The sequence below is a fragment of the Prionailurus viverrinus genome, chromosome C1 (assembly GCF_022837055.1).
Source record: "Prionailurus viverrinus isolate Anna chromosome C1, UM_Priviv_1.0, whole genome shotgun sequence".
Lineage (NCBI taxonomy): Eukaryota > Metazoa > Chordata > Mammalia > Carnivora > Felidae > Prionailurus > Prionailurus viverrinus.
Genome location: NC_062568.1, coordinates 109,942,412 through 109,966,583, shown reverse-complemented (window position 1 = coordinate 109,966,583; position 24,172 = coordinate 109,942,412). Strand labels below are relative to the sequence as shown.

Here is a 24,172-nt window from a genome sequence, read left to right as displayed (position 1 = left end):
CAGTGAAAGTCTAGGTGAGGATGCCAGTGGCTAATCGCACGGAAAACCCAAACCACAGGAACAGGAATTAGAGGCCTCAGACGACAGAACACACAGGACCAGACCAAACATCGATGAGCAAACTGATCTTTAATGTGCTGACCTGAAAGGCCTGCTCTCCATTGTGGGCACAGGCCACAGCTATTTACACAGAATCACTGTACAGTATTTACAGCAAGATGCCAGACACAGCATCATTCTGGATAGGCAAAGAAGGGGTGGGAACAGGCTAGGGAACAAAGCCCTGAAATAAAAGTGTAAGTGGAAATCTGCAGGTGTGAGCAGAGGGAAGGGCCAAGTCATGAGGGAGGCCGGTGAGGTAGACATGAAGGAAGAACCATTGCACCATCTCTGGTGCGTAAGGGGAGAGTCCACTGGGACAAAAGTCTTTAAAATTATGATCTGGTGGCATTTGAAAGGGATAAAATCTGCTACAAGTCACTTTTGTGAGGAAAAAGATGAAGGCAGTTAGAACCTCACAGACCACACCTTCTACCTCCCCTTACCAAAAAAGAGTAATTCTGCTGCTGCTTAAAATGCCCAGGACAGCAAACGGAGAAGGTAAAAAAAAAAAAAAAAAAAAAAAAGGGAAAAAGATGTAGAGACGGAATCTTAAATAGACTCAGAAGAGACAAAGTAAAAGGGGCCAAGAGAGACACAGACATTGCACCGGAGGAGGAAAAAACAAAACCTCCGGAAGATCTGAACATCAGAATCACCCCGTTGACTTCATAAGTCACCTCTCCTCACCTCACCTTTCCCAAAGCTCCTCTCTCTTACCCCTGAATCCTGGGATTTTCACTTTAACCGAGGAGGAGAATTAGAATGAGACTGGTATACTGGGGACGATCTAAGATTGCATCTTACCAATTCAGATCCCCTCCTTATCTTGTACCAGAATATCAGGGCTTGAGTCTTAGCCAAGGGCAGATTAGGGTAAGAATAGACAAAATGGAGGACACAAGGCCACAAAGCCCCACAATCCCAGGGCCACAGCGCCAGAGGCCTAGTTTGTCCAGTGGAATGAAGAGATCACAGGCATTTCTGACCACATCCAGCAGAAGTGGGGGATGACCTCGAAGGATCCGAGCCAAGAGTAGGACTCGGAGCTGGAGCTTGAGAGCCAGATGAGGCAAACCTCCTCCTGGAGTCCCTGGACCCCCAGGTCCTGCATTTTCAATTCCTCCTGGGGCTCCTCCTCCAGACCCCTTCAGTCGCCGGCTACAAGCTGAAGACTCTTGTTCCATCAGTAGGCGAATCTCATAGGCATCACGGCTCAAGTTCATGATGAGGGAAAACAGATAGTACCTGGGATACACAGGCAAGAAGAGTCAGTAAGGGCAGACAGTAGCCACTAAGCCCAACAAATAGAACACGTAAACATTTTTTTCCCCCGTAATGCAAAGGGATTATACATTGGGACACCAGCAGTAAGTGCTATTAGCCACTATTAAGAATGTCTTCCCAGCTTTCTGTAACTAATCAGCGTTTATGCGTACCTTAAGATCCTGGCTTAACATCATGAGCATCATCAAACCATCCAAGTTCAACCTCAAATCTCACTTGTCCACTTGGCAAGCCATTAGCACACACACATTTGACGTGAACTATAATAATGCAAACGTTTTGAGAGAATGAGCTTCAGTTGTTTCAGAAACTCAGACACATTATAGATCTTTTAAATCCCATCCTTTTGTTAAAAAAAACAAACAAAACAAAAACAAAAACGGAGGCCCAGAGGTGTTCAGCAACTTGCTAAACGTGTTAGATTATCAATTCCTTAAGAACAGTCTATGTCTGGGGCACCTGGCTGGCTCAGTCAGTAGAGCATACAACTCTTGATCTTGGGGTCGTGAGTTTCAGCCCTATGTTGGGCATAGAGATTACTTAGAAAACAAACACCGAACAGTCTGTTTTTGATTTTTAATCCACTATGACAACACTGGTCTATGCTCAATATAATTGCCCTACCTCTAAAACACATCCTGAATCCAACCCCATCTTTCTCCCTTACACGCTACCAGCACAGTCTCAACCATCGGCACCTCTTGCTTGAACTACTACTTTACTCATTTAACTGGTCTCTCCATGGCCACTCTTGCCCCCTGCCCCCAACAATCTAATTTCATCACTCCCCTTCTTAAAACTTTCCATGGTTTCCTTCCTGCCCCATTTAAGATGAACTCTAGACACCTTAGGCAAGCTTTCAGAACTCAACGTCTGACCCTGCCTCTTGAACAACATCTTGAATGTTTCTTGCCCTCAATCACTATGCTCCAACCATATTAGTTTCTTTCTATCTTTTGATCTCATCAAGCTTGTTCCTGTTTTAGGACCCTTATACTGCCTCATCCATCCACCCGGAATATTCTCCCTCCAAAATCTTCACATGGCTAGTGCTTCTTGCTCTTCAGGCCTGAGCTTAAATGGCACCTTTTCAGAGAGTTCCTCATTCTAAGGTAGCGAGCCTTTTACTCTCTACCACACGACCATAATTTAATTTCCTGCACAGCACTTAACTACTCATATTTTTATTTATTGTCTCTTTATGTTTGTCTCCTCCCATTACCATGTAAGCTCCACTGGAGCAGGGACTCCTTTTATCTTTACCCTTGTACCCTTGTCTAGACTAGTGCCTGGCACATAGTAAGAGCTCCATAAATATTTGTTGAATGAAATGCATAAACATGGCATATAAACTCTTCTAGGGAGTTGCTTTTCCATAACAGTCCAGCCATGCCTTCACTCCCATCCTTCATACACTGTAAGTCATGTAATAGCTGTAAATCACTGATAAACATGAGGAGAAAAGCAAGACGTAAATGGAGATGGAAAGATGCTAACATTATATAACACAAGAAACAGAATCACAGGAAACAAAAATAAAAACAAATACAAATGATGTGTATACAGATAATTTTAATCCCAAATCATATTTCTCTCCACCTTCATTACCCGCCAGCTCCTTAGTCCAAGCCAACATCATCTCTTGGCCATATTAGGACATCTCCTCTTCTGCCCTACCGCAATCCACCTTCCACATTGCAGCAAGACAGATCTTCTTTAAACACAATTTGAATCATGTCACATCCCTGTTCGGAACCCATCGTACTTGGGATAAAATTTAAACAAAACGAAACCAAAGAATCCTACCCTTGCCTAAGAGGCCTTGCACGAATGATCTGGCCCCTGCATACATCTCCAGCTGAAACGTACGCCCTTCACTTGATACTGTTCATCATGCTGGCTTCCTTTCTATTTCTCTAATTCCACAAAATATGTCCTGGTTTAAGGCCTTAGAATATGCTATTTTCTGTTTGAGAAGGTCTTCTCTGCCACTGTTGGCTTTGTCTAACTTGTACTCAGACTTCAAGTCTAAACTAAAACATTACTCTCTCAAAGAGTTCTTCCTTAGCCTTTCAATTGAAATCGGCCCCCCTTGTTATATATCTCATAACACTCTGTACACTTCCACAAATATTGGGTTTGGTATTTGTCTTAATATGGCTCCCCCCACTAGACTAGGAGCATAAAGAGAGTGGGAACCATATGTATTTGCCTCTTTGCTTTATTCCTTAGCCCATAGGAAGCACCTCCTAAATATTTTTAGAATGAATGAATGAGCACGCACTGAAAGACATAATCTGTGGAATAGACAGAAGCACAATGAAATCAATATAGTATCTTAGGCATCATCATGGAGGAAAAATCTGCCTTCCATCTGCCTCCATTCACTATCCTCTGATAGTTTAAAATCTAAATGAAGACCGGATGCCAAGTGATTAAGACGTGTATATTCTAGGAAGACCCTGAAAGATCTTTCACAAAAGGCAAGGCAGGCAGTACAGGGAATACAAAAGGTCTTGTAGGATAAAAGGATATCAAACCTGAATGAACGCTGGGCCCACTTCTCCTGATCCACACGGGGAGCTAGTCCAGATTTTCCAGCCCACAGGACATTGTCACAGGCGAAGTACAAAGCTCGATTGAGGTGACTAACAGTGATGCAGAATCTCAGGACAACATCTGATAAGTGCACAGCTCGTTTGGCTGACTCAAGGGCATCTGCTGAGTTACCCAGTCGTAGAACTTGTGGGGATTAGCAAGGAAAAGCAAGGATTTGGAAGTAGAGGCAAAGAGAGAGTGAGGCACAGAGAAAGAGAAAAGAAGGTGAAAATGGAGGAAGTGATAGGAACATTTTTTTTTTTAAGAGGAAAATCAGTTCAAAAAACTTTTTTCTTCAAATTTTCATCAACTCGTGTCCCAGTTTGGTGTTCTCAGACCTGCCCCATTCTCTCCAATCCTTCATTAGCCTCTTACCCCTGTTCTCTGATCTCAATCAGGAGGCCTGCAGAGGATAACTGCAGAGCCAAAGGAGGGGCAAGAGTGGGCAGAGGAGGTCAAAAACAGGAAAGAGGGACTGAGGGAGAATAGCTGGGGATGGAGAGAGTGTTGGAGTAATAAAAGCAAAAGCACAGTTACTTACGCTTTCTTCCTAGGCTCAGATGACTCTCCAGTTGTCGAATTTGTTTCTGTAACTCAGGACTGGCCCCATGTTTTTGTAGTGCATGGCCAAGAAGGGAGCAGGCATACTGAGCCGCCCTGGAGGAGAGGCCAGGCAACGTAAGGTAGAGAGACCTCCCTAACCTACCCCTCAAAAAGTCTTCCAAGAGGCAAGTAATGACTTCCCTATTCCCAGTTTGAGACCATTCCCTGTCCTCCTGTATACGCCCGTATCTTACCATTTCTCCTCCAGGGCAGGGGAAGGGAAAAGCTTAAGGATAAAAAGGAGACTAGAAAGGGCTGAGGGACACCACTTGGAGTTGAGAAAATAAGAGGTTTGACCGTGATGAAATCTGAAAGGGACTCTGAAGGCAGCAGGGGATCCATCACAAGCACATCCGTGTGAGAATGTATGTGATACGTAAGGGAGTGGGGGGCAGACGGAGAGCAGATTATTCTTCAGAATAGGTGAACTGGTAGATTTCAAGGCCCTCTAGCTGAATCGAGACCGGAAGACAGGGCGGAGGCAGAGGAGTTCCCGGATAACAGCAGGGTGAGGGGACAAGGGAACGAGAGCCACTCAGCTCTGGGGGCAGAGTCTGGCTCTCCGTCGCGGGGCGAATGCTCCTCACGCCACCACCGCCCAGTGAGTAAAGTGTTGGTCTTATGTGGACATGGCAACCCTTCGCGGCCTCCCCGCTGGCCCACTCGTGCCTCAGTTTCCCCATCCTTCCGGTGAGCAGAAACGAATCATCTCACGGCCCGCTCAGATCTGCTCCTGGCTGTCCGTCCGGGCCCCCGTAGCCCGAGCTGACCTTTTGTGACCCCCGTAGTGTGAACGGACCTCGCCTCACGAGGATCTTCTTCTGCCCCCACCCCCATTCCTATTCGGGCCGCACCTACACAGCCGTTCCCGGGCCTGACTCTGAGCACTGAAGCGAACCCAGGCGTCCATGACAGCGGCAGTCCCGGCTCCGCAGCCCCGCGCCCGCCCCACTTCCCGCCCCTAGTCACGCCTCCTGGACGAGCCAACGGTCGCTCGCGAGGGACAAACATCCTCCGAAAAGAAAGTGAGTGGGGCCGGCCTCGGAAGCGGAATTTCAGAACGGGAAGCGTTTGTCCTGGGCCAACACCTGCCGTGTTTTTGTGTGTGTCTCCGTCAGAGCGTACTTTTACCAGGTGGCCTCTGTTTCCTAAGCACTTCTCAGGCGGCACATTCTTTAAATAATCTGGACTGGGGGCGGGGCTTGCAGGAGTAGGGGCGGGGCGAGAAGGCGCAGATGCCAGGTCGCCTCGGCGGCTGGGATAGGGTTGCCCCTCCCCGGGGATGCTTCCAAAACACCCCCAGCACGCACGCACGCGCACACACACACACACACGCACGCGCGCGCGCACACACACACACACACACACACACACACGCGCTGCGGCCAAATCCAGGGCTCTAGAGGCTGAAGAAGTCTATGGGAGTAGAAGCTAGCACCAGATCCCTGCTCCCCGCAGGACCCTGACGGTTGGCCGGTGACCTCCAGAATACAGATGGAGAGTCTCCAGGGACAGAGGCTTTAGTGGACGAAATTCGCACTAACCAGCTAACCCTTCCTAATAAGAAGGGCGAAGACTCAGTGGACGAAGCTAACCTCTTCATACTCACCCTCCATCCCCTCACCCCTTTCCCTTCCAGATCACCATGTCTATAGGCAAGGCAACCCTCGGGGGTTAGCTGCGGAGGAGGAGGTCTGGGCGGGATCAGTAGAGGTGGTGGGATCAGAGCTCCTCACCTTCTCAGCTGCAGCCAAGGTCTGAGTGGGACTGACCACTGTACTGTTTCTTTGGCTGTAGGGAACCTGACCATGCTGTGGTCAGTGACTCGGCCACGACCCAGCCAACTCCATCCTTCCCCTGTGCAACTCTTTGCCCAATTAGCAGCTGCTGACTTGTCACCTTTGTGGCCCCTAGATGCCACTTGGAATATCACTGTTCAATGGCTGGCCGGGGACATTGCGTGTCGGACACTCATGTTCCTGAAACTAATGGCCATGTATGCTGCAGCCTTCCTGCCTGTGGTCATTGGACTCCACCGCCAGGAAGCAGTACTCCACTCGCATGGACCCCGCTCAGCTGGAAGGAAACTTCTGGAGAGAGCCTGAGGACTTAGCTTCCTGCTTGCCTTGCCCCAGGTGAGTGACTTGGGACTCAAGGCTAGACTGAACAAGAATTTGGGTATGCAACATAAACCTTTGGAGTCAAGAGGTGTGCTTGGCCAGCGGTCACCCAATAATCCTTAGAGTGCAGTCTGCTGTTTTGCCAATTAAGATCATTGCATGTTGGGGCGCCTGGGTGGCTCACTCGGTTAAGTGCCCAACTTTGGCTCAGGTCATGATCTTGTGGTTTGGCTCAGGTCATGATGTTGTGGTTCGTGAATTCAAGCCCAGCATCAGGCTCTGTGCTGACAGCTCAGAGACTGGAGCCTGCTTTGGACCCTGTGTCTCCGTCTCTCTGTCTCTCCCCTGCTCAACTCTTTCTCAAAAATAAATGAACATTTAAAAAAACCCGATCATTGCATGCTAATCTGTATCTTTGTTAAGAGCCTACTTCTTAAAACCAGTACCTGTATCTATGACTCCTTCTTCAGCTTTGTTTTGCTATGCTTGGCTCCCACCTTTTTGCATCTCCCCAGCTTCACCTTCTTCAGGAGATTATTGCAGAAAACTCTAGGGATTGAAACACATATGGGGGTCTATAAAGAAGACAGTGGGGGCGCCTGGGTGGCTCAGTTGGTTGGGCATCCGACTACGGCTTAGGTCATGCTCTCTCAGTCCATGGGATAGAGCCCTACATCAGGTTCTGTGCTGACAGCTCAGAGCCTGGAGCCTGTTTCAGATTCTGGGTCTCACTCTCTCTCCACTATTACCCGTTTGTACTCTCTCAATCTCTCTCTCAAAAATAAACAAACATTAACAAAAAAAAAAAAAATTAAAAAAAGAAGACAGTGAAGCCAGGGGCTTTGGGTAAAACTCTGTAGTACATTTACTCATCCATTTAAAAAATTATGTGCATTACTCCTAGGTACACTCAAATGCTCTATCAAGGATTGAGCAGCAGAGTCCTGCCTTCAAGAAACTTAGACTAGTGCAGAAAACAAATTAGTATGCAATTGTAGTACAGTATGCAGTCAAGCATCATGCTAAAGGTAAGCATACGGAGAAGCTAAAGAACAATGAGGGTGTCCGAAACCACTTTTGGACAGTCAGGGAAAGCTTCTCAAAGACATTAAAACTGATTGTTTTTGACTTGTTAAGAGAGGTGTTAAACAAGTTAAATAAAGCAGGGAATGGTGGGGAGGTGGAAGGCAAAGGAATTCAAAGTGGTTGCTGCTAAAGTTGAGGGCTAGAAAATGGGTGAGTAATGAGCCTGGATGGGAAGGAAAGCTCGATTACAAATACTAAGCTTGTACTTTATCCTGAGTGGAGAGGCACTAAGGTAAAATGTGGAGAGTGAAATAATCAGATTTATATTTTTTATTCTAGCTTTATTGTGAAAACTGCAAAGAACGCTAGAAAGAAAACAGAGCATGTGAACTTGGATACAGTTATCAAATCTCAAATATTGACAATGAACTAGAAATCTAGGGGAAAAAAATGAAATATGAAGCAATTCCTTTAAGACCAAAACCTTTAAGACCCCCCTCTGAGGGGAAGGAGTAGAGCAGCCTTTCAGAGACCAGGATTAGGATTATATGTGGAAGGGCTGTGGAATGATAATGTATTATAGAATCAGATTTAAAATCTGATCCCTAAATCCTCAAATATTAGAAATGTAACTACCAAAAGTTAGTCTGACTATAGTTCTAAGATAAAAAATATTGCTTCCAACAATATGTTGCAACAGGACCTCTGCTACCCAGAGCTTTAAAAAGCAGCATTGTTGCCTCAGTGTAAAAGTTGTTAGTTTTTTATATGAAACAAATTTTCGATGTGGACTGGGAGTTAGAAGCCTGTTTTTTTTTTTTTTTTTAAGGTTTATTTATTTTGAGAGATAAAGACAGCAGAAGCAGGGAAGGGGCAGAGAGAGAGAGAGAGAGAGAGAGAGAGAGAGAGAGAGAGAGAAAATCCCAAGCAGGCTCTGCATTGTCTGGGCAGAGTAAGGTGCAGGGCTCAATCCTAGGAACCATGAGATCATGACCTGAGCCGAAACCAAGAGTCAGATGCTTAACCAACTGAGCCTCCCAGGCACCCCTAGAAGCCTGTTGTTGTTTTTTTTTATTGCATTGTTTTGTTTCTTCTGAGTCTAGGCTCTACTACTAGCTATATCACTTTGTCTAAGTCACTTGAAACCAATGGGCCACAAGATATTAAATAGGAGTTTCATCCTTTGTAACAGACATTCTGACAACCGCAGTCCCCATTTGGTTCAACGGCAAACTGATTAACATTATGATACATGTGCAAAAGGTGGTATTTTTGGTTCCAAGTTAGTATCCTCTTATATAAATTCTGCATTGCCCACATATTGTATTTATTTATGTATTTATTTAAAAGTAGGGGTTTTTTTTGTTTTTTTTTTTCAATGTTTATTTATTTTTGGGACAGAGAGAGACAGAGCATGAACGGGGGAGGGGCAGAGAGAGAGGAAGACACAGAATCGGAAACAGGCTCCAGGCTCTGAGCCATCAGCCCAGAGCCGGACGCAGGGCTCTAACTCACGGACCACGAGATCGTGACCTGGCTGAAGTCGGACGCTTAACCGACTGTGCCACCCAGGCGCCCCTAAAAGTAGGGTTTTTTTTTTTAATGTTTATTTAGTTTTGAGAGAGAAAGAGACAGAGTGTGAGTGGGGGAGGGGCAGAGAGCAGAAAAACAGAATCTGAAGCAGGCTCCAGGCTCTGAGCTGTCAGGATGGAGCCTAACATGGGGCTCAAACCCACGAACTGTGAGATCATGACCTGAGCCGAAATCGGACGCTCAACCGACTGAGCCACCGAGGTGCTCCCCCCACCCCCCACAATATGTTGTATTTAAAGTATCAGTCCTGCCTTCAAGGACTAATATGTCTGTAAAAAAAAAAAAAAAAAAAAAAAAGTGGGTCAAGGGAGTACTGGAGTAGTTAGAAATTATCTTTGTAGGCTCAAGTTTCCACAAGTTGAAAGGAAGGTTTCTATAGTAGGTGGTAAATTGCATATAAAATACGGGAAAGGAAAAACAGACCTAGGACTATGGACCAAACTTCGTACAGGAGGCTTGCCTATTTTTAAACCCCTTTTCACAATTTGCTAGGCATGATACAAAACAAAACAAACCAAGCAAACAAAAAAAACCCAGAAATATATGGACTCAAGACAGGGAAAGAGGAAAGACCACTCCCCTAACTAGCTCGGAGGAGCTGATCAAAACCCAAAGCCATTCATAAAATTGTCTATGGCTGATACTATTCATCTTTCCTAAAAGTCCCTCATGCCTGCTGAAATCACTTTCCCAAATGCCTTAGACCCAGGAATCTGACACCCACTGAGCTTGCTTTATCAAACAGTGACTCAATCTGCCTTACCTGAACCAAGGTACTAATCCTGAAGCTCTAAACTGAAAAATACTCTTTATGGATTAAAATAAAAACCTCAGCAATTTATCAAAAAGGGGGAAGGGCAGCCAATAGCATTTGGAAGAATGTTACATTTTATTACTTAGCATTGTTTCACTGTTAATAGTTATTGTACATAACACTATTACTGAAGGTCATTTTTCACCTAGTGGCTGCAAAATGGCCTGAAATTTTAGCAGCACCCATTTTATACAAAATTTCTTTTTCCACAGAATTGATTAGACACATCAGAAAAATCATTTTAGCTAAAAACGTTGATGTGGTAGAAATACCCTTTTACAAAGTGCAACATTAGGATAGTACTCAAGAAGGCAAGATTCTTTAAGTCCCAGGATTTAACGAACTGACTGATGAGCTCCACAGCTGAAAGGAATGATATTTTCAAGATTCTAACCTTTTAAATATGGCACTACGGATGAACCAGTACTCAGCACTGCACAGCTCTGCATAGAACGAAGGATGCTGGGAAGACAGTATGACTGGTGGTGGGAAGGGGGAAGGAGGACCAGTTCTAATAGTCCTCAAACTCCACTCCAGCTGTTCCTGTTCCACACCGTCCACCAAGCTGGCCCAGTCTCCTTCATCCAGTGTGTCACCAAAGGCAGTTTCAAGGCTCGATGGCAAGAGACCACCGATAACCTCTTCACCTTCTGTTGCCTCTTTCTGCTGCCATGGACTGCCATGAACGTCTGCTATACCTGCACCGTTTTCAGTGGGTCCAGTTCCCGATGAGGAAGGGGGACCACGGTGAGACTCCAATCCCCGGGCCCTAATCCATACCTTAAAACTATGGCCTCTAGCCTTACTTACTGATCTGATAGCTGTGACCAACAAAAGTAACTTCATAACCATATCTCTAGCACCTGATGCTGCAAGTATTTGCCAAATGCCTTCAACTCTAACAACCTTCTAGCTATCCTCTGGGGTTGAGTTAGCTGGGTACGGAGTAAGGAGAAAGATGATCAGTATTCTCCTTTAGTCTTGGATACCATCAAGTCTTCAAGAAGACTTAGTAGCTTCATGTAACACAGCACCTCAATCAAAACCTTTTCTCCAGCATGTCTGCCATAATCCTTGGGGTGGGGGGACAGGAGGGAAGCATACAGTCCCAGTTTGGGAAGGGAAGAGGGTTTACAGCATTACCTATTTGCCATATTTTCTTCCTTGTATTGGGAGAGCTCCAGCTCACGATCTCTGCCACTCATCCATTCACCCTACACTCAACTCAGAAGCTGAGGGGTTCTGAAATTGCATATATTTTCTAAATTCCCAACCCCTGCCGGTGAATTTGCCCTCTGCTGCTCCTTAGACAATTGTTCCCATGTTCGTCTGCGGGCCCTGGGACTGGCCCTAGTTGTCTTGCTGACGTTTGTCCTCTGTTGGGACACCTTATTACCTGCTAGAACTGTGGTACTGGTTCTCCCCCATCATGCTAACTGAAGTCCCTCCCAGCCTCAGCCACATCCTTTTCCTTTTTGGCCTCTTCAGTGTTCCTCTGGATCCTCTCCTCTATGGAGCCTTTACCCTTGGCTGCTGAAGGCACCAAGAACACAGTAGAGACTCCTCCAGGGAAAAAGGCTCTGAGAGAATGCCCCAACAGGAGATTCAAGCCCTTAGACAGCTGGAAGTACAAACAAATGTGGCAGCAAGGACAGAAGAAACAAAAGAGACATTCCTGTAACATCCATCTGCCCAGGACAGAGTATACAGAAACAGAACAATTATTCTTTAATATCACAAGAACACCTCACTTCTGCCCGTGCTCTCTTAGCTTCCAAGAAAAAGAAATACCGAGCAGTGTTCTCTACTTTGACCCTAGCTGAAACTTGAAGACTATATCTAATGTAAAAAATCACACAGAATCGAGTCCCTAGAGGTACCTCCACAGTGACCCATACTGCCTTACTGTAAATAGTTCTTCATAGCTTGCAATGTTAGAACAGAAAAGTAATTTTAAATGTACAAAACAAAAATGGGACATTTATTCATAACTCAAAAAAAACCCACAACCCACTAAGCAAGTAGAGTGAGAGTTAAATATAAACACGGGGAGTTCCACCCCAACCCTACTTCTCCAAGGCTGTATGGTCACAAGGAATCTCTGGAGAGAACATCTGGACAAGAGAGGACCAGTCAGCGTCGCCTCCGGTCTGGACTCCTGCTGCGTCTTCGGCCACCTCTAGGGAAAAGGAAGAGTCCATCAGAGGAACATAATTCTATGTCCTTATTCTGTTTTGCTCATGTTCCCTTCACCAAGATAGTTTGCCCTCTCCACTTTACCTCCTCTTGCCCTTGGGTGGACCCCGAACAAAACACCAGTCCACACTGATTGGCTGTCCCATCAGATCCTGGCCATTGAGTCCCTCCATAGCAGCCTGGGCCTCCTTGTATGTTTCATACTCAACTAGAGTATACCCCTAGGACAAGTGAAAAAACAGAGATCAAAACCTTCATATTCCACCATATACCACTATTTCACTCCTCAAATCTAGGCTCATACTCAAATAGAAAAATATGTAAACTTTAAACAATGAATGTACACCATATAACTGTACTGTACAAAATGTCTGTTTCTATCTGTCTCTTTTCTGTGTCTAACAAAATCAATTGCCAACCTCATTTTATTTCTTGGCCAATCACAATGGACAACGACCAATGCTGTCAAAGGTTATGGGGGAAGAGAACAATAGATTGTTATTTAGGATACCTTCAGGTATCCTGTACGCCGGTCCAAGTTGAGGTGGATGTTTTTTATTTCTCCATACTCTGCAAATTTGTCATGGATGTCTTCTTCAGTGGCTTCCTCGTGTACTCCAGTGACAAACAGAATCCAGCCTTCAACAGCTGTTGGGGAAGGGAGGGAGAATGAGCACACCAGAGAAAAACTTCAAGCAAGATCACAACAGTGGAGTGAGTGCGGGTTTCAGAGATTGGTTAAGCTATCTCTGACTCCATTCCTACTTGGTTTTATTTCACTGGTCCATAATTCACTACAAACACAGAGCCCTACTGGCTACATTTCACTTACAGCGCTGTGGTCCGGGTTCATCACCATCCTGCTCCACGCTGTCATAATCCTCACGCATCCGCGCTCGAGACCCTTCTTCTATAAAGAACATACAGGAGATCACCGGAAATCTCTTCTCCCACTGTTCCCCATGAGTCCGAATGGGGACCCCGAAACTCGTAGCTGTCGCCACTCTAAACCCATTTTCCCGGCACAACACTCACCGGAGCCAAAGCCGCGGCCCTTCCGTTTCTTCGCCTTTTCTTTCAGTTTGTGGATGCTCTCTGGAGCCCCAGAAGTGAAAGAATGAATAACAAAGATAACAGTTACTTATAACAATAGTCTGTCTCCGAAAACATCATCTGAAGGCAGTCCCACCACCTCCAGTCCCATTCCCTTCCCGGTCCCTCCCCCATTCCTCCCGAAGGGGGCGCAGTCTCTAATCCAACCGAAACCTGGTTCCCCGACTCCCATCCTCCCTGCCGGGCAGGAATTGTTTTCCTATTACATCCTTCTCTCGCACCTTCCCCGCTTCCCGCAGCAGCCTCCACTGTCCTCACCGTCCCCATCCTCATCCATGGCGAAATCCTCGCCCCCGGCCTCATGAAGATCCAGCACGTCCGCCATCTTGCCTCCCTTCTTACTCTCGTCCGTGCCGCTCAGGCACTAGGCACCTCGGGAAACTGTCGCGGAGGGGCAAGGTCGCTAGTCAAGTTGACCAATCAAAAGCTAAGTCTAAGTCCCGCCCCCGGCGCAGCGAAAATACGCAATGGAGGCGGGCCTTGTTCGGGAAGATGCCGGAAGTGTTCCTGTAGCCATCTTGAGCAAGTGGTCAGCTGAACAGAGTGGCACTGTAAGGGACAAGGTAACGGGTGGCTGCAGGCAGTGCCTTATTAAGTAGGGCAGCCGAGGAGAAATACTACTGCCAGCGAAGCACAGCCGAATTTCTTTATTAGAGGCTTGTGTACCGTCTCCTTGGACTCCGTACCAAATGGAAGTTTGAAGAACGTTTTTTCTCTCAAAACTTCTAGACCTGTATCCTGCTCTGAAGAGCAGCTGGATCTGTGATGGAAACATTTTAAAAATAGTTCAGTCCATAATGCTGGGTACTGAAGCTGTTTCTGGCTCGTACTGCAGCACCGAATTTCTCTTAACACTAACAGACCTGGTTGTCCGGGAACTAGCATTGGTGACGGGTGTCAACTTCTTAAAATTTTTTTTGTTGTTATAATTTTTTTAAGATAAACTCTCAAACTCTTCCCACCACCTCTGGGGATTAAAAAAAAACAAAACAAAATCATGGCTTTAAACAAAATGAGGGCTTTAACCTCTTTGGGAATGGTGCGTGTATTTCATGTTTAAAAACCTAGGCGTTGAGGCAAAACCCATATTGCCCCCAAATTCTGGAATCCTGATGTAAACCTTTAACAACTGTGGACTGCAGATTCATTTATTTATTAATTTTTTAATCAAGCCGTTATGTGACTTTAATATTAGAGAAAGTGTGGGCAATACAAGGCAAAATAATCTCATTATCAACAATCACTTTATAACTACATTATGAAAGTGATAATTGCTACGACAAAGTGTAATGGCAGTACAAAGAAAGTTTCTAATAGGACTGGGAGTAAGAAGGGCTTCCATTTGAACTGGGCCTTTAAGGCTGGGTAGTTTTCCAGGCCACGCAGCTGTACTGAGAATAGGAGACACTAATCCATTCTCCACAGTAGGTAGTGTGATCCTTGAAAAAATCAGCTGGTCATATCCCTAACAAAACCCTTCCTTGACTTTTTCACTTGGGAATAAAATTTGAACCGCCTACTCTGCCTATTTACAACGACCTCCATTACCATTCTGCCTTCTTACTAAGCTCTCCCTACATTTTCCCTCAATTGTGCTGTCTCTTTCCCACCTCAGGACTTTTGCAACTTTCTGTTCCTGATGCTCTTATTCCAGCTCTTCACATGGCTCATTCAACTTCATCCTTTAGGTCTCCCTAAAATACTACTTTCTCTACTTTCCTGTCCTTCACTCTTGTTTATGTCCTTCACAGAACTAGCTTACTACCTTGTTTACTTTCTGACTCGTTTATTGTCTGAATTCCCATTAGAGTGTAATCCTTATGGCAGAGACCCTTAATTACAACGATATCCCCAAGTTTAGACCAGTGTCTAGCTCACAGTAGACATTTGATACATGCTTATTGAACAAATATCAGAATGGCAAGAAATTGTTTGCCTGATGCTGTGTGGCTAGGAAATAAAGCTAGAAGTACAGGTTAGGGCCAAAATGTATGCCATGCTAAGGATATTGAGATTTTATCCCGTAGGCAAGAATTTCTGTACTTCAAGTATTTGAGTGTTCATGATTTTTCACAACTGTAAATAGCCCCCATGCTGTTTCTTGATTAGTGTTTCTCCTTATGTAGACTGACTTTTTAATTAAACAAATTTGCACTAAATTTAAATATCACTGCCATAAATGTAAAATCTGTATTTTTTTCTACTACAGTTTCAGATTAAAATATAAAATAAGTAAAAATGAAAAATGTTTGCCCCTCTACCACCTAAAATCATCTCAGGTAATACCAAGTGTTCCCATATAAAACTTCGGGGAATGCTGTTAAGGACAAGGATAGCTAAGTGATGGTTTAAGCAAGGTAGTGGTGCACTCCTAAGTATTTTAGAAAGAAATCTGACAGTAGTTGAGAGGATGTTAAGAATGAAGGCAGAGGCTGGTAAGGAAGCTATTGCAGTGGTCCAGCCCAGAGATAATAAAGGACTGAACTAAGGAAGTGGATATGGACAAGACAGATTAGGAAGTTTATATAGGAGGTAAACTCAACAGCAAGTGACTGATTAGATCATGGTAAGGAATGGACCTAAGGTTCTAATTTAAGTAACTGGGTAGATAATAATCCTAATAACAGATTTGGGGAGTCAAAGAAGAGCATGTATGAAATGGCTTTTATTTTGAATATGTGACTTCAGAGAGCTTGTGTCATAAATTCAGGTGGTGAGGGGCACCTGGGTGGCTCAGTCGGTTGAGCGACCGACTTCAGCTCAGGTCATGATCTCACTGCTTGTGAGTTCAAGCTCCACATGCAGCTCTGTGCTGACAGCTTGGAGCCTGGAGCCTGCTTCGGATTCTGTGTCTCCCTCTCTCTCTGCCCCTCCCCTGCTTGCTCTCTCTCTCTCTTTCAAAAATAAATAAACATTTAAAAATTTTTAAAAATAAGATAAATTCAGTTGGTGATGTCATGGAAATATAGATGTAAAAGCTCAAAAGGGTGAAAGAGATTGAGAATGGTGTATAAGATAGAGTTGAAGTCACCATGGTGAGTGAGTTCGCTAGTGGAAACGGGTAGAGCTTGAAAAGAAAGGGTCAGTGACAAAATCCAGGTTCCTCAAATGTCTGAAGGGGAAGCAGAATGCCTTCCCCCAACAGTACAATCTTATTTCTGCCACCCAAAAAATACTAATCAAAATTGTCTTTTAGTCTGTTTATAAAAGAAAGGGTCGTTTTAGAGCTCCTCTGATACATATGTCTTAAGAAAGAGTCAATCTGGCTCACTAGACAAAAATCTGTTTTTAATTGTATAAAATTATACATATAAAATACATAGAAAGTAGTAAAAAGATAAGCAAAATCTTTAACAATGAAAGTGGACAGATCAGGGAACAATTTTTCTCCAGTGCTTTGGGATCTTAACTGGTTGTTACTTGAGAAAAATAATCCAGGAGGTGCAAAGGAGAAGTTCTTCCCACAACTCACACCCCTTCACACTTCTCAGAGAAAGGAGCATAGGAGAAATGAGGGTTTATGATGTCTGGATTATAAATATCAATAAAAACTGGGTAGACATACCTGTTATTTAACATAGGAGCCTCTACTCCTACCCTACATGTGCTTCGTGGTATACAGAGATGGGACTTGGAGAATTCCAGGAGGTCCCTTTCAAGCACTAAAACAGTTGCTAGATTCCTTACCACTGATCCCATATGTACTGATCACCAAGATGATTTCAAAAGCAAAAAAGCTGATTTTCATCTTATCCCTGTCTGATCCAAAAGAGCAAATTGTGGCCTATTTCCTAACCTATTTCTAAAAACAAAGTGTATAATCATAGAATGGAAAGTCCAATTTTGCAGAAACAGGAAACGTCCCAAGCACATTTTACAAAGTGCACCGAACTATAATATAGTATAAAGGAGTTTATAGAAACAAAGGGAAAACACATCTTTGAGAGACCTATAAAAAATTCTCCCAAAGAGGAATGCTTTAGCTGTACTCCAGATATTTCTCCCCTATTTCATCCAGGAGAGAGATTGGGGGTGGGAGGCAGAGAGTCTTAAAAACACAGTTGATCATGTAGTCTCTTTTCCCTCCTGCAGTCTCCCCAGGGTTCCAGTTAGGAAGTGCCATAATGCCAATCGCAACTAATTTTCTTGATCAACTCCTGCTCTAATAACCAACGTGGAAGAAGAGGAAAGAAAAGAGAGAAAACAACTGTGAATCTATGGACATCAAAGGTAGCAAACAGCAGCAACTTTGTGGGAGAGAGAGGAACACGGCCCTCACCAAAGAGGACAAATAATGTTTCCAAAGAGCAACATGAAGGGAAGAGACAGAGTTGGGAAATATGTTTTCCCTCCTACCCATTTCTGCAGACAGGAAGGTTTAAACACAGGGCTCAGTGAAGCTGGGTGAGCAGAGAGGAGTGAAGAGGGAATATTGGAAGAGGCTTCAATGCTGATCCCTTCTGGAGCAAGAACACACCCGGGAAGCTGGTATGGTATCTATGCCCCAGAAGCAACTTAGGTGATAAACCCCTAGTTTTGTGTTTATAATTCCTCTCTTCTTCCTGGGAAGTTTCTCAGGAATAATTTGAACAAGCAGCTGTCTACTTCCTTCCAAATTAATAAAGGAAGTCTCAAAATGAAGTACCGCTTGGAGGCAGAGGAGGAGTAAGGGAGTGGCGGGAAGCGGTTGGTGGGGAGTCTAGGCAAGGAAATGTCTAGTCACTGGAGGAACAGCTCAGTACTAAGTAGGCCCAACTCAAGATAAACTCAAGCCAAAGCCTTCATACTCGTACCCTGTTTGGAGTCCAAGAGAAAGCAGGAATGAGGTTGAGGGTGAGGGTGGGGCACACCGACCTTATTCAAACTCCCTGTTAGATTATAAGAACACTTTGTCAATCATTTTGTGCTATTGAAATGACTACACAGAGCTGGGAGTATAAGCACCAACAAAGCTCTGAAGACAGCCTGCTCTTTTTACAAAGTGGAATGAGGATGTTTCAAAGGAAACTACATCCAAAAACTAGAAGAAAAGGGATCTCTCAGCAAAGTGGGATCTGAGTGTAGAATTTATACATATACATATATATATCTATATTTTAAAGTATAAAATTGAGAAAGTATGTACAGAAATCATACTAAGTCTTAGAAAAGACATTATCAAAAAGAGCCTGGAGAGGATGGGGAGTATGTGCATGGACGCCTAGCAGTTGGAGGAATGCATATTGCCCAACTGCCCAGCGGCCAGCAGGAGAATATCTTTCTTCTCCTTGTGGAAGCGCAGCTCCTTGCCTGCCAGCCGAGCTTCGTCCAGCTCCCGCTCAGTAGAGGCCAGCTCTCTAGACAGTGCCCCTGGCACACTCTGCTCCCGGCTCACCCAGTCCAATGCCATTTGATGGCGAATATCATCATCCAGGGCCCGGTGTGAATAATGAGCCAACACTTCCTGCAAGGGGAAAGGAAAATGAAGGTTATTGACAAGGTCAAGGTTCATACCAAATGGACCCAATGGGATGAGGAACTCTTAGCCTTGGAGTCCTAACTGAAGTCAGCACGTAAGTCCTTTAAGGAGATTCTTAAGGGAAACTTCCCCGTGGGGGAAGCAAGGCAGGCAAAAGAGCTACAGTTAAGATCTAAATAGGAAAGATGTTAGGAATGAAGAGGGTACTTTGAGGCTTTCAGGATTCACAACCTGGTAACTCTAGGCCTGCTTATGTCTAACATAACAGCCACCTCGAAATAGTCCTTCTGCAAGACTCCTCTCACAGACAGGGTCTCTTACCTGCCGAGAGCACTGTCTCTCCCTCATGGCCTTAAGGCTGCCATTCCAGTGCAGCAGCTGAAAAACTGTCATTAGTTCCTGGAGGAAGAAGACATGAAGTGCCAGAACAGTGATTTATATTGAGGGTTTGCATCACAATTACATGGGGGACCTTTTACAGAATGTATTTACGTAAGCATCTCTTATACCAACTCTGATGTGCCCTTTGGGGAAGGAAGGTATTTATATATTGAAAAATATTCTAACCTTCTCTCCCTTCCCTTCCAACTGATGATCAATGAGTTAGGGATTAGAAGGAAATATAATATAATATAATATAATATAATATAATATAATATAATATAATATAAATGCAGGTTGATCCATGTTATGAGAGCCATGGTACCTGGAACTCCAACATTGACTTGCCCTTGTTGGATTCCAGCATGAATCGGAAGGCACCAATCCCTGTGTTTGGGTTGTCAGCTTCCTCCCTGTTGCCCTGTAACAGAGGAAAGGAAAAGACAAATAGATTTTCAATCAGGATTATCACCTCAAGCAGCACTGTCCTGTAGAAATATAACGCAAGCCCCCAATCTAATGTAACATTTTCTAGTTGCCACGTTAAAGTAAAAATAAACAGGTAAAATTAATGTAAATAGCATGTTTTATTTAAGCTAATATATTCAAAATATAATTTAGCTATACTTAGCATAAAAATTTTTCATGAAATTTTTACATTCTTTTTCTTATACCAGGGTTTCAAAATCTGAAGTCTCTTCCACATTTACAGCACATCTCGAGTCATACTAGCCACATATCAGGTGTTTAACAGCTACATGTGGCTGGTGGCTATTCTGCTGGTCAGCATAGACCTAGAAGACTCCAAAGTCATCACACATATTAACTCAAGTGACAGAGGTCAATCTGATTTTCCCTATCTTACAAAGAGGGAACACTGAAACATAGAGAAGAACCCCAATTTAGCCAAAATAACAGAGTGAGTCCAACACACAGGATTGGACTAGCCTAGAGGATAATTGGGCAAATGCATTTTCAAGGGAAACAGTAGGAGCCATAAAGCATAGTAAATTCTGGGTAGCAGTTTAGCCTCTTAGACATTTGGCTTGTGTGTTCCAGTGGTTACATGACCCTGTGGGGATAGAACTAAGATTCATTGCCTATGCAAACAAACAATACGGTATAGACTGGATCTCCTACTAATCTTGAGGCCTTGGGGAAGTCATTTAACCTCTCTGTTCCTGTTTCCTCATCTGTAAAATGGGAATAATCACAGATCTATCTCCTAAGATTGTTTTGAGAATTAAATAAATTATTTAAAAAGGGATAAATGTGGTTTTAAAACTCCAATTATATAAAATGTGATACATTATTATACTAGACTTGGTATCCAGTTACACAATCCAAATCCATTCTGGTACTGGCTTTGGTTTAGTGGTACTTGATGACGGTTTAGTATTACTGGGGATAATTCCACACCCTGGGGCTGTCTGGGACTTCCAAAATAAGGGCAGCTGCTATTTTTTTTTTTTGGTGACCTTTTTGTCAGCCTGATCTAGGAAAATAAAACCAGGAGATTTCTGGGAACACAGGGACCCAACTTTCTCCTTCTACTTCCTGACAAGTTGCCTGATCTTTCTAGCCCATTCTGCACCACCATCCCTGCTCCATGCCTCCCAAGATTCTGCTCTCTTTGAGAAAGGGGACTAGGTAGAAGTGAGGAGCCAATCAAGTTATATCCAAATTCAGTTTATTATGGGGCACTTCTCCATGGGGCTGTACTGCATATGTATTATAATAATTCCATGCGCTTAGTAAGTATACCATATGTGCTGGCTTATTTGTTTTCACTCTGCTAGAATCAACAAGAAGTCACACAAGGTCAACCCATATTATTTTGTGGCTTATGAGAAGCAACATGCCAACCAGTAGTTAATCATGGTGAAGCAAAGAACACAAAATTTGGATTTAAAAAAGAAAAGCTACAGAGAGGAAGGAAAAAGGTAACCTTCACTATTAGCATTTAGGGCCCTGAAGCAATTAACCTGTTTCATGGTTGCCTATAATCATTCAATATGGTACCTTATTCAGTACCTCCAGAGTTTTCCATGATAAAGTACATAGAAAGTAATGATTATCTCTGTACAGCCAACTGGGGTATACAGAAGAAGCTGCGGGCAGAGAAGCCCATCTATCCCAGGCCTTGCTCTTGGACAGAGCATGAGCAGCGGAGGGGCAGAGAAAGAGAGGGAGACACAGAATCTGAAGCAGGCTCCAGGCTCTGAACTGTCAGCACAGAGCCCGAGGCGGGGCTCGAACTCACAAGCCATGAGATCATGACCTGAACCGAAGTCAGACCCCCAACTGACTGAGCCACCCAGGTGCCCTGAAATCAATGTGATTTGGAGTATGGCAATTCCACTGGGAAATTAATGAGCAATCTATTAAATTCTCAGTTTTGAGGGGTTAGGCAAATAGAAATATTGGCAGAGAATAAAAACAATTTGTTTCCTAAACACTTTGTAGTAGACACTGCTGGTGACTTAGCCGACATCTGTTTCCTTCTTCCTTACTATAGAACCTTAATCTTGTTCTACTACCTACCATCTCCCAGGGAAGAGTGATTTTATCCTCTAATTTCAGTGGGTAAATCCTAACCCATTTTGCTTGTAATTGGTTTTAAGGTGGGAATTCTGGCCATTAGGAAGTAGAAGGGAGGTCTATTGGCGGGTTTCTGGGAGAAGATTCCTTACTACTAAAGAGGTACTAAAAGAAGGTCTCAGGGCACCTGACTGGCTCAGTTGGTAGAGCATGCAACTCAATCTCAGGGTCTTGAGTTCAAGCCCCACATTGGGTGTGGAGCCTACCTACTTAAGAAAGAAAGAGAGAAAGAAAGATGGTGTCTTTCTGTCTTTGAATATGGTTACATCTGTATTTAATATCTGAAATTCTGTAGTCATCTTGCACCCTTGCATCTGAAGGGAGCCAGCTCAAGGACAAAGACAGTATCTAGAGGATGGCTGAAATGGAGAGATGGAAAGAATTTGGCTAGTAGATGATGACATTCTTGATCCATGGAATCAACCAGCCTTGAAATCTTCTCTACTTCTGGACTTCCTGTCATGTTAGAGAGTAAATTTCCTTTCTTGGTGTATTCCCTTAAGTCAGTTTGAAGTAAGATTTTTCTATTACTTGCATCCAAAGGCATCAAAACAGGTAACACGTGCTAAGTGCTTAAATATATTCTCTTCTATCCAGTAATCCTACAGGTATAATTGTTACAGATGAGGAAATTGAGACTTAGATTAAGTAACTTGCTCAAAGCCACAAAGCTAGTAGAACCATAATTTCAAAACGATGAATTCAGAGTCCATGCTTATAAGCATTGCTTTCTATAATCCAAACCAGTGTTTCACTTTATAATATATTAGGTGACTTAAGGGTAATAAATGTACTTTCTTAATTTAATTGGCTTTGATCAATATAAAAAATTGTTTTTATTCCTTGTAGATACTTCTGACCAGGGCAAAGAGAAATGGGAGGAAATCAGATGGGTAACAGAGGGAAGCTAACTTATTATCTAAAGTGTTCAACACTAATAAATACAAAAACAGATAACTGAAGTGGTTTAGTATATGTAATTACATCTTAACTTCAAAGAGAACAGAAACAGAAAATTGGTCAGACTTTCACCCTATCACCCTATCAGTGAACTTGCGGGAAGGAAGAGAGAAGGCAGTGTTCATTTCCAGGATGCACCCCTAAGCTAGAAAATTCTGAGTCAACTTGGGTTCCAGTCTTGGCTCTACCACTTTCTAGCTATAACCCTTCAGGCAAAATTTCACTTCTATGTTTTTAGTTTCCTTATCTGTAAAACAGGGGTACTAATAGTTCTTATATCTCAGAGCATTATGGTGATGATCAAATGACATAAAATACACATAAATCCCCTGGAACAGTCCCTGACACAAAGTAAATACTCAATTAGGATTAGCTGTGATTATCATCATCATCATCATCATTTGAAGGAACATTCTTTTGAAAGAGTAAAAAAATTACCCACCCCACCGTGGAAAGGAAAAAAATAAAAACTAAGACCCTGTATTATAAAGTGTTCTTTATTAATAGGAGAGGTCACGGAGATGAATGGCAATAAGAAAAGTCATAAAAATTTAAAAAAAAAGAAAAAAAAAGAAAAGAACAGTGAAGTAAGAAGGGAGTAAGGTCTTAAACCAAAATTGGGAAAAGCAAAATTCAAGCTCAGGTTTTATTTTGAAATATCTCTAAAATTCCACAAATCTTGAATTAAAGGTTTCTAGATACCAAAGAGATACAATGAAAGAGGCAAAATACCAACAAAAACATAAACATACACATAGAATCAGTGATTGAGACATAGGGAGGATGTAATATGCAAGATCGACAGAAAATAAATTCCTGTCTATACAGGAAAGAAAACAAGAAATCCCGCTCTGATTCCCAGTGATTTACAAGACTTCCCAGCCAGCCAGTTCTCCCATCCCCCACTTTCTTTTCTTTGAACTCCCTGTAACTTACATTGAAAGATGCCAGGGCCTCAGAGACACTCTTCTCAATGAACTCATCAGTGATTCTTCGGGAAGGGTGTTCATTAAACACAGAATTCATCAGTGCAATCTTTGCAGCACTCCGCCGGGCCTCAGCTTTTGTGGGGCAAAACTAGGCAGGACAGAGAGAGAGAAAATATGTATATATGTGTGTCTGAGAGAGAAAGGAAGGAACAGTGGGAGGGAAACATTAGGATAGAAGACACTTGGGTAGTCTTTGGAAAAATCAGTTTGTGCAGTATACCCTCCAAAGTTTGTTTTGTAAAATGGTTGAGGCATTTGGAAACATAATTTTGATTCAACATCCTGAAGTCATTAAGGAACTGGAGACGGCTATAGCTCATACCAAATTGAATGC

The 24,172-nt window shown here is 43.5% G+C and overlaps 3 protein-coding genes and 1 long non-coding RNA gene across 13 annotated transcripts in view; 1 reads left to right on the top strand and 3 right to left on the bottom strand.

Moving 5' to 3' along the window:
• Positions 1–110: 110 nt before the first annotated feature.
• On the bottom strand, positions 111–7,256 carry PEX11B (peroxisomal biogenesis factor 11 beta). Of its 4 annotated transcripts, none has more exons than XM_047869954.1 (4): positions 5,442–5,578; positions 4,526–4,641; positions 3,927–4,128; positions 111–1,347 (listed from the first exon to the last, which is right to left on the bottom strand). In XM_047869954.1, the coding sequence occupies exons 1-4, from the start codon at positions 5,495–5,497 to the stop codon at positions 942–944; spliced, it is 780 nt and encodes a 259-aa protein (XP_047725910.1). In that variant the 5' UTR covers positions 5,498–5,578; the 3' UTR covers positions 111–941. The 4 variants fall into 4 exon arrangements, 2 of the variants coding, with proteins under 2 accessions (XP_047725910.1, XP_047725911.1); XM_047869955.1 differs by lacking the exon at positions 5,442–5,578 and adding an exon at positions 5,257–5,420; XR_007154641.1 differs by lacking the exon at positions 5,442–5,578 and adding an exon at positions 7,154–7,256 and having other exon boundaries at positions 1,205–4,641.
• LOC125172221 (uncharacterized) overlaps positions 5,529–24,172 on the top strand; it is a 22,294-nt gene continuing 3,650 nt past the window's right edge. The window contains exons 1-5 of one of the 6 annotated variants that reach the window (XR_007154645.1): positions 5,529–5,612; positions 6,502–6,722; positions 10,678–10,887; positions 17,542–17,937; positions 21,088–21,231. This is a non-coding gene — a long non-coding RNA (uncharacterized LOC125172221). Of the gene's footprint in view, positions 5,613–5,640; positions 5,722–6,440; positions 6,723–10,677; positions 10,888–13,928; positions 14,013–17,541; positions 17,938–21,087; positions 21,232–24,172 lie in introns of those variants that run through there. The other 5 variants (XR_007154646.1, XR_007154642.1, XR_007154644.1 and 2 more) reach the window with 5 other exon arrangements.
• RBM8A (RNA binding motif protein 8A) lies at positions 12,101–13,905 on the bottom strand. 2 transcript variants are annotated; one of them, XM_047869958.1, is made up of 6 exons: positions 13,708–13,905; positions 13,372–13,431; positions 13,169–13,243; positions 12,848–12,984; positions 12,421–12,557; positions 12,101–12,319 (listed from the first exon to the last, which is right to left on the bottom strand). In XM_047869958.1, the coding sequence occupies exons 1-6, from the start codon at positions 13,772–13,774 to the stop codon at positions 12,274–12,276; spliced, it is 522 nt and encodes a 173-aa protein (XP_047725914.1). In that variant the 5' UTR covers positions 13,775–13,905; the 3' UTR covers positions 12,101–12,273. The 2 variants fall into 2 exon arrangements, with proteins under 2 accessions (XP_047725914.1, XP_047725913.1); XM_047869957.1 differs by having other exon boundaries at positions 13,169–13,246; positions 13,708–13,887.
• The window catches only part of LIX1L (limb and CNS expressed 1 like), a 20,244-nt gene continuing 12,788 nt past the window's right edge, over positions 16,717–24,172 (bottom strand). Inside the window, exons 3-6 of the mRNA XM_047869953.1 lie at positions 23,786–23,926; positions 19,614–19,709; positions 19,229–19,306; positions 16,717–18,892 (exon numbers count right to left, since the gene is read on the bottom strand). Coding sequence (XP_047725909.1) covers positions 18,650–18,892; positions 19,229–19,306; positions 19,614–19,709; positions 23,786–23,926 — 558 coding nt within the window. The 3' untranslated portion in view covers positions 16,717–18,649. The remainder of the gene's footprint in view (positions 18,893–19,228; positions 19,307–19,613; positions 19,710–23,785; positions 23,927–24,172) is intronic.

Bases quoted from the DNA above. Each gene is read 5' to 3' on its own strand.
- PEX11B (XM_047869954.1), bottom strand. From the start codon at position 5,497: ATGGACGCCTGGGTTCGCTTCAGTGCTCAGAGTCAGGCCCGGGAACGG. The intron at 4,642-5,441 runs GTGCGGCCCGAA...CCTCTCCTCCAG, and splicing joins GCCCGGGAACGGCTGTGTAG to GGCGGCTCAGTATGCCTGCT. The intron at 4,129-4,525 runs GTAAGTAACTGT...AATCCCCACAAG, and splicing joins TCTGAGCCTAGGAAGAAAGC to TTCTACGACTGGGTAACTCA.
- RBM8A (XM_047869957.1), bottom strand. From the start codon at position 13,774: ATGGCGGACGTGCTGGATCTTCATGAGGCCGGGGGCGAGGATTTCGCC. The intron at 12,558-12,847 runs GTATCCTAAATA...CACTTGTCCTAG, and splicing joins GGCGTACAGGATACCTGAAG to GGGTATACTCTAGTTGAGTA. The intron at 12,320-12,420 runs GTAAAGTGGAGA...CCTTTTCCCTAG, and splicing joins CCACCCAAGGGCAAGAGGAG to AGGTGGCCGAAGACGCAGCA.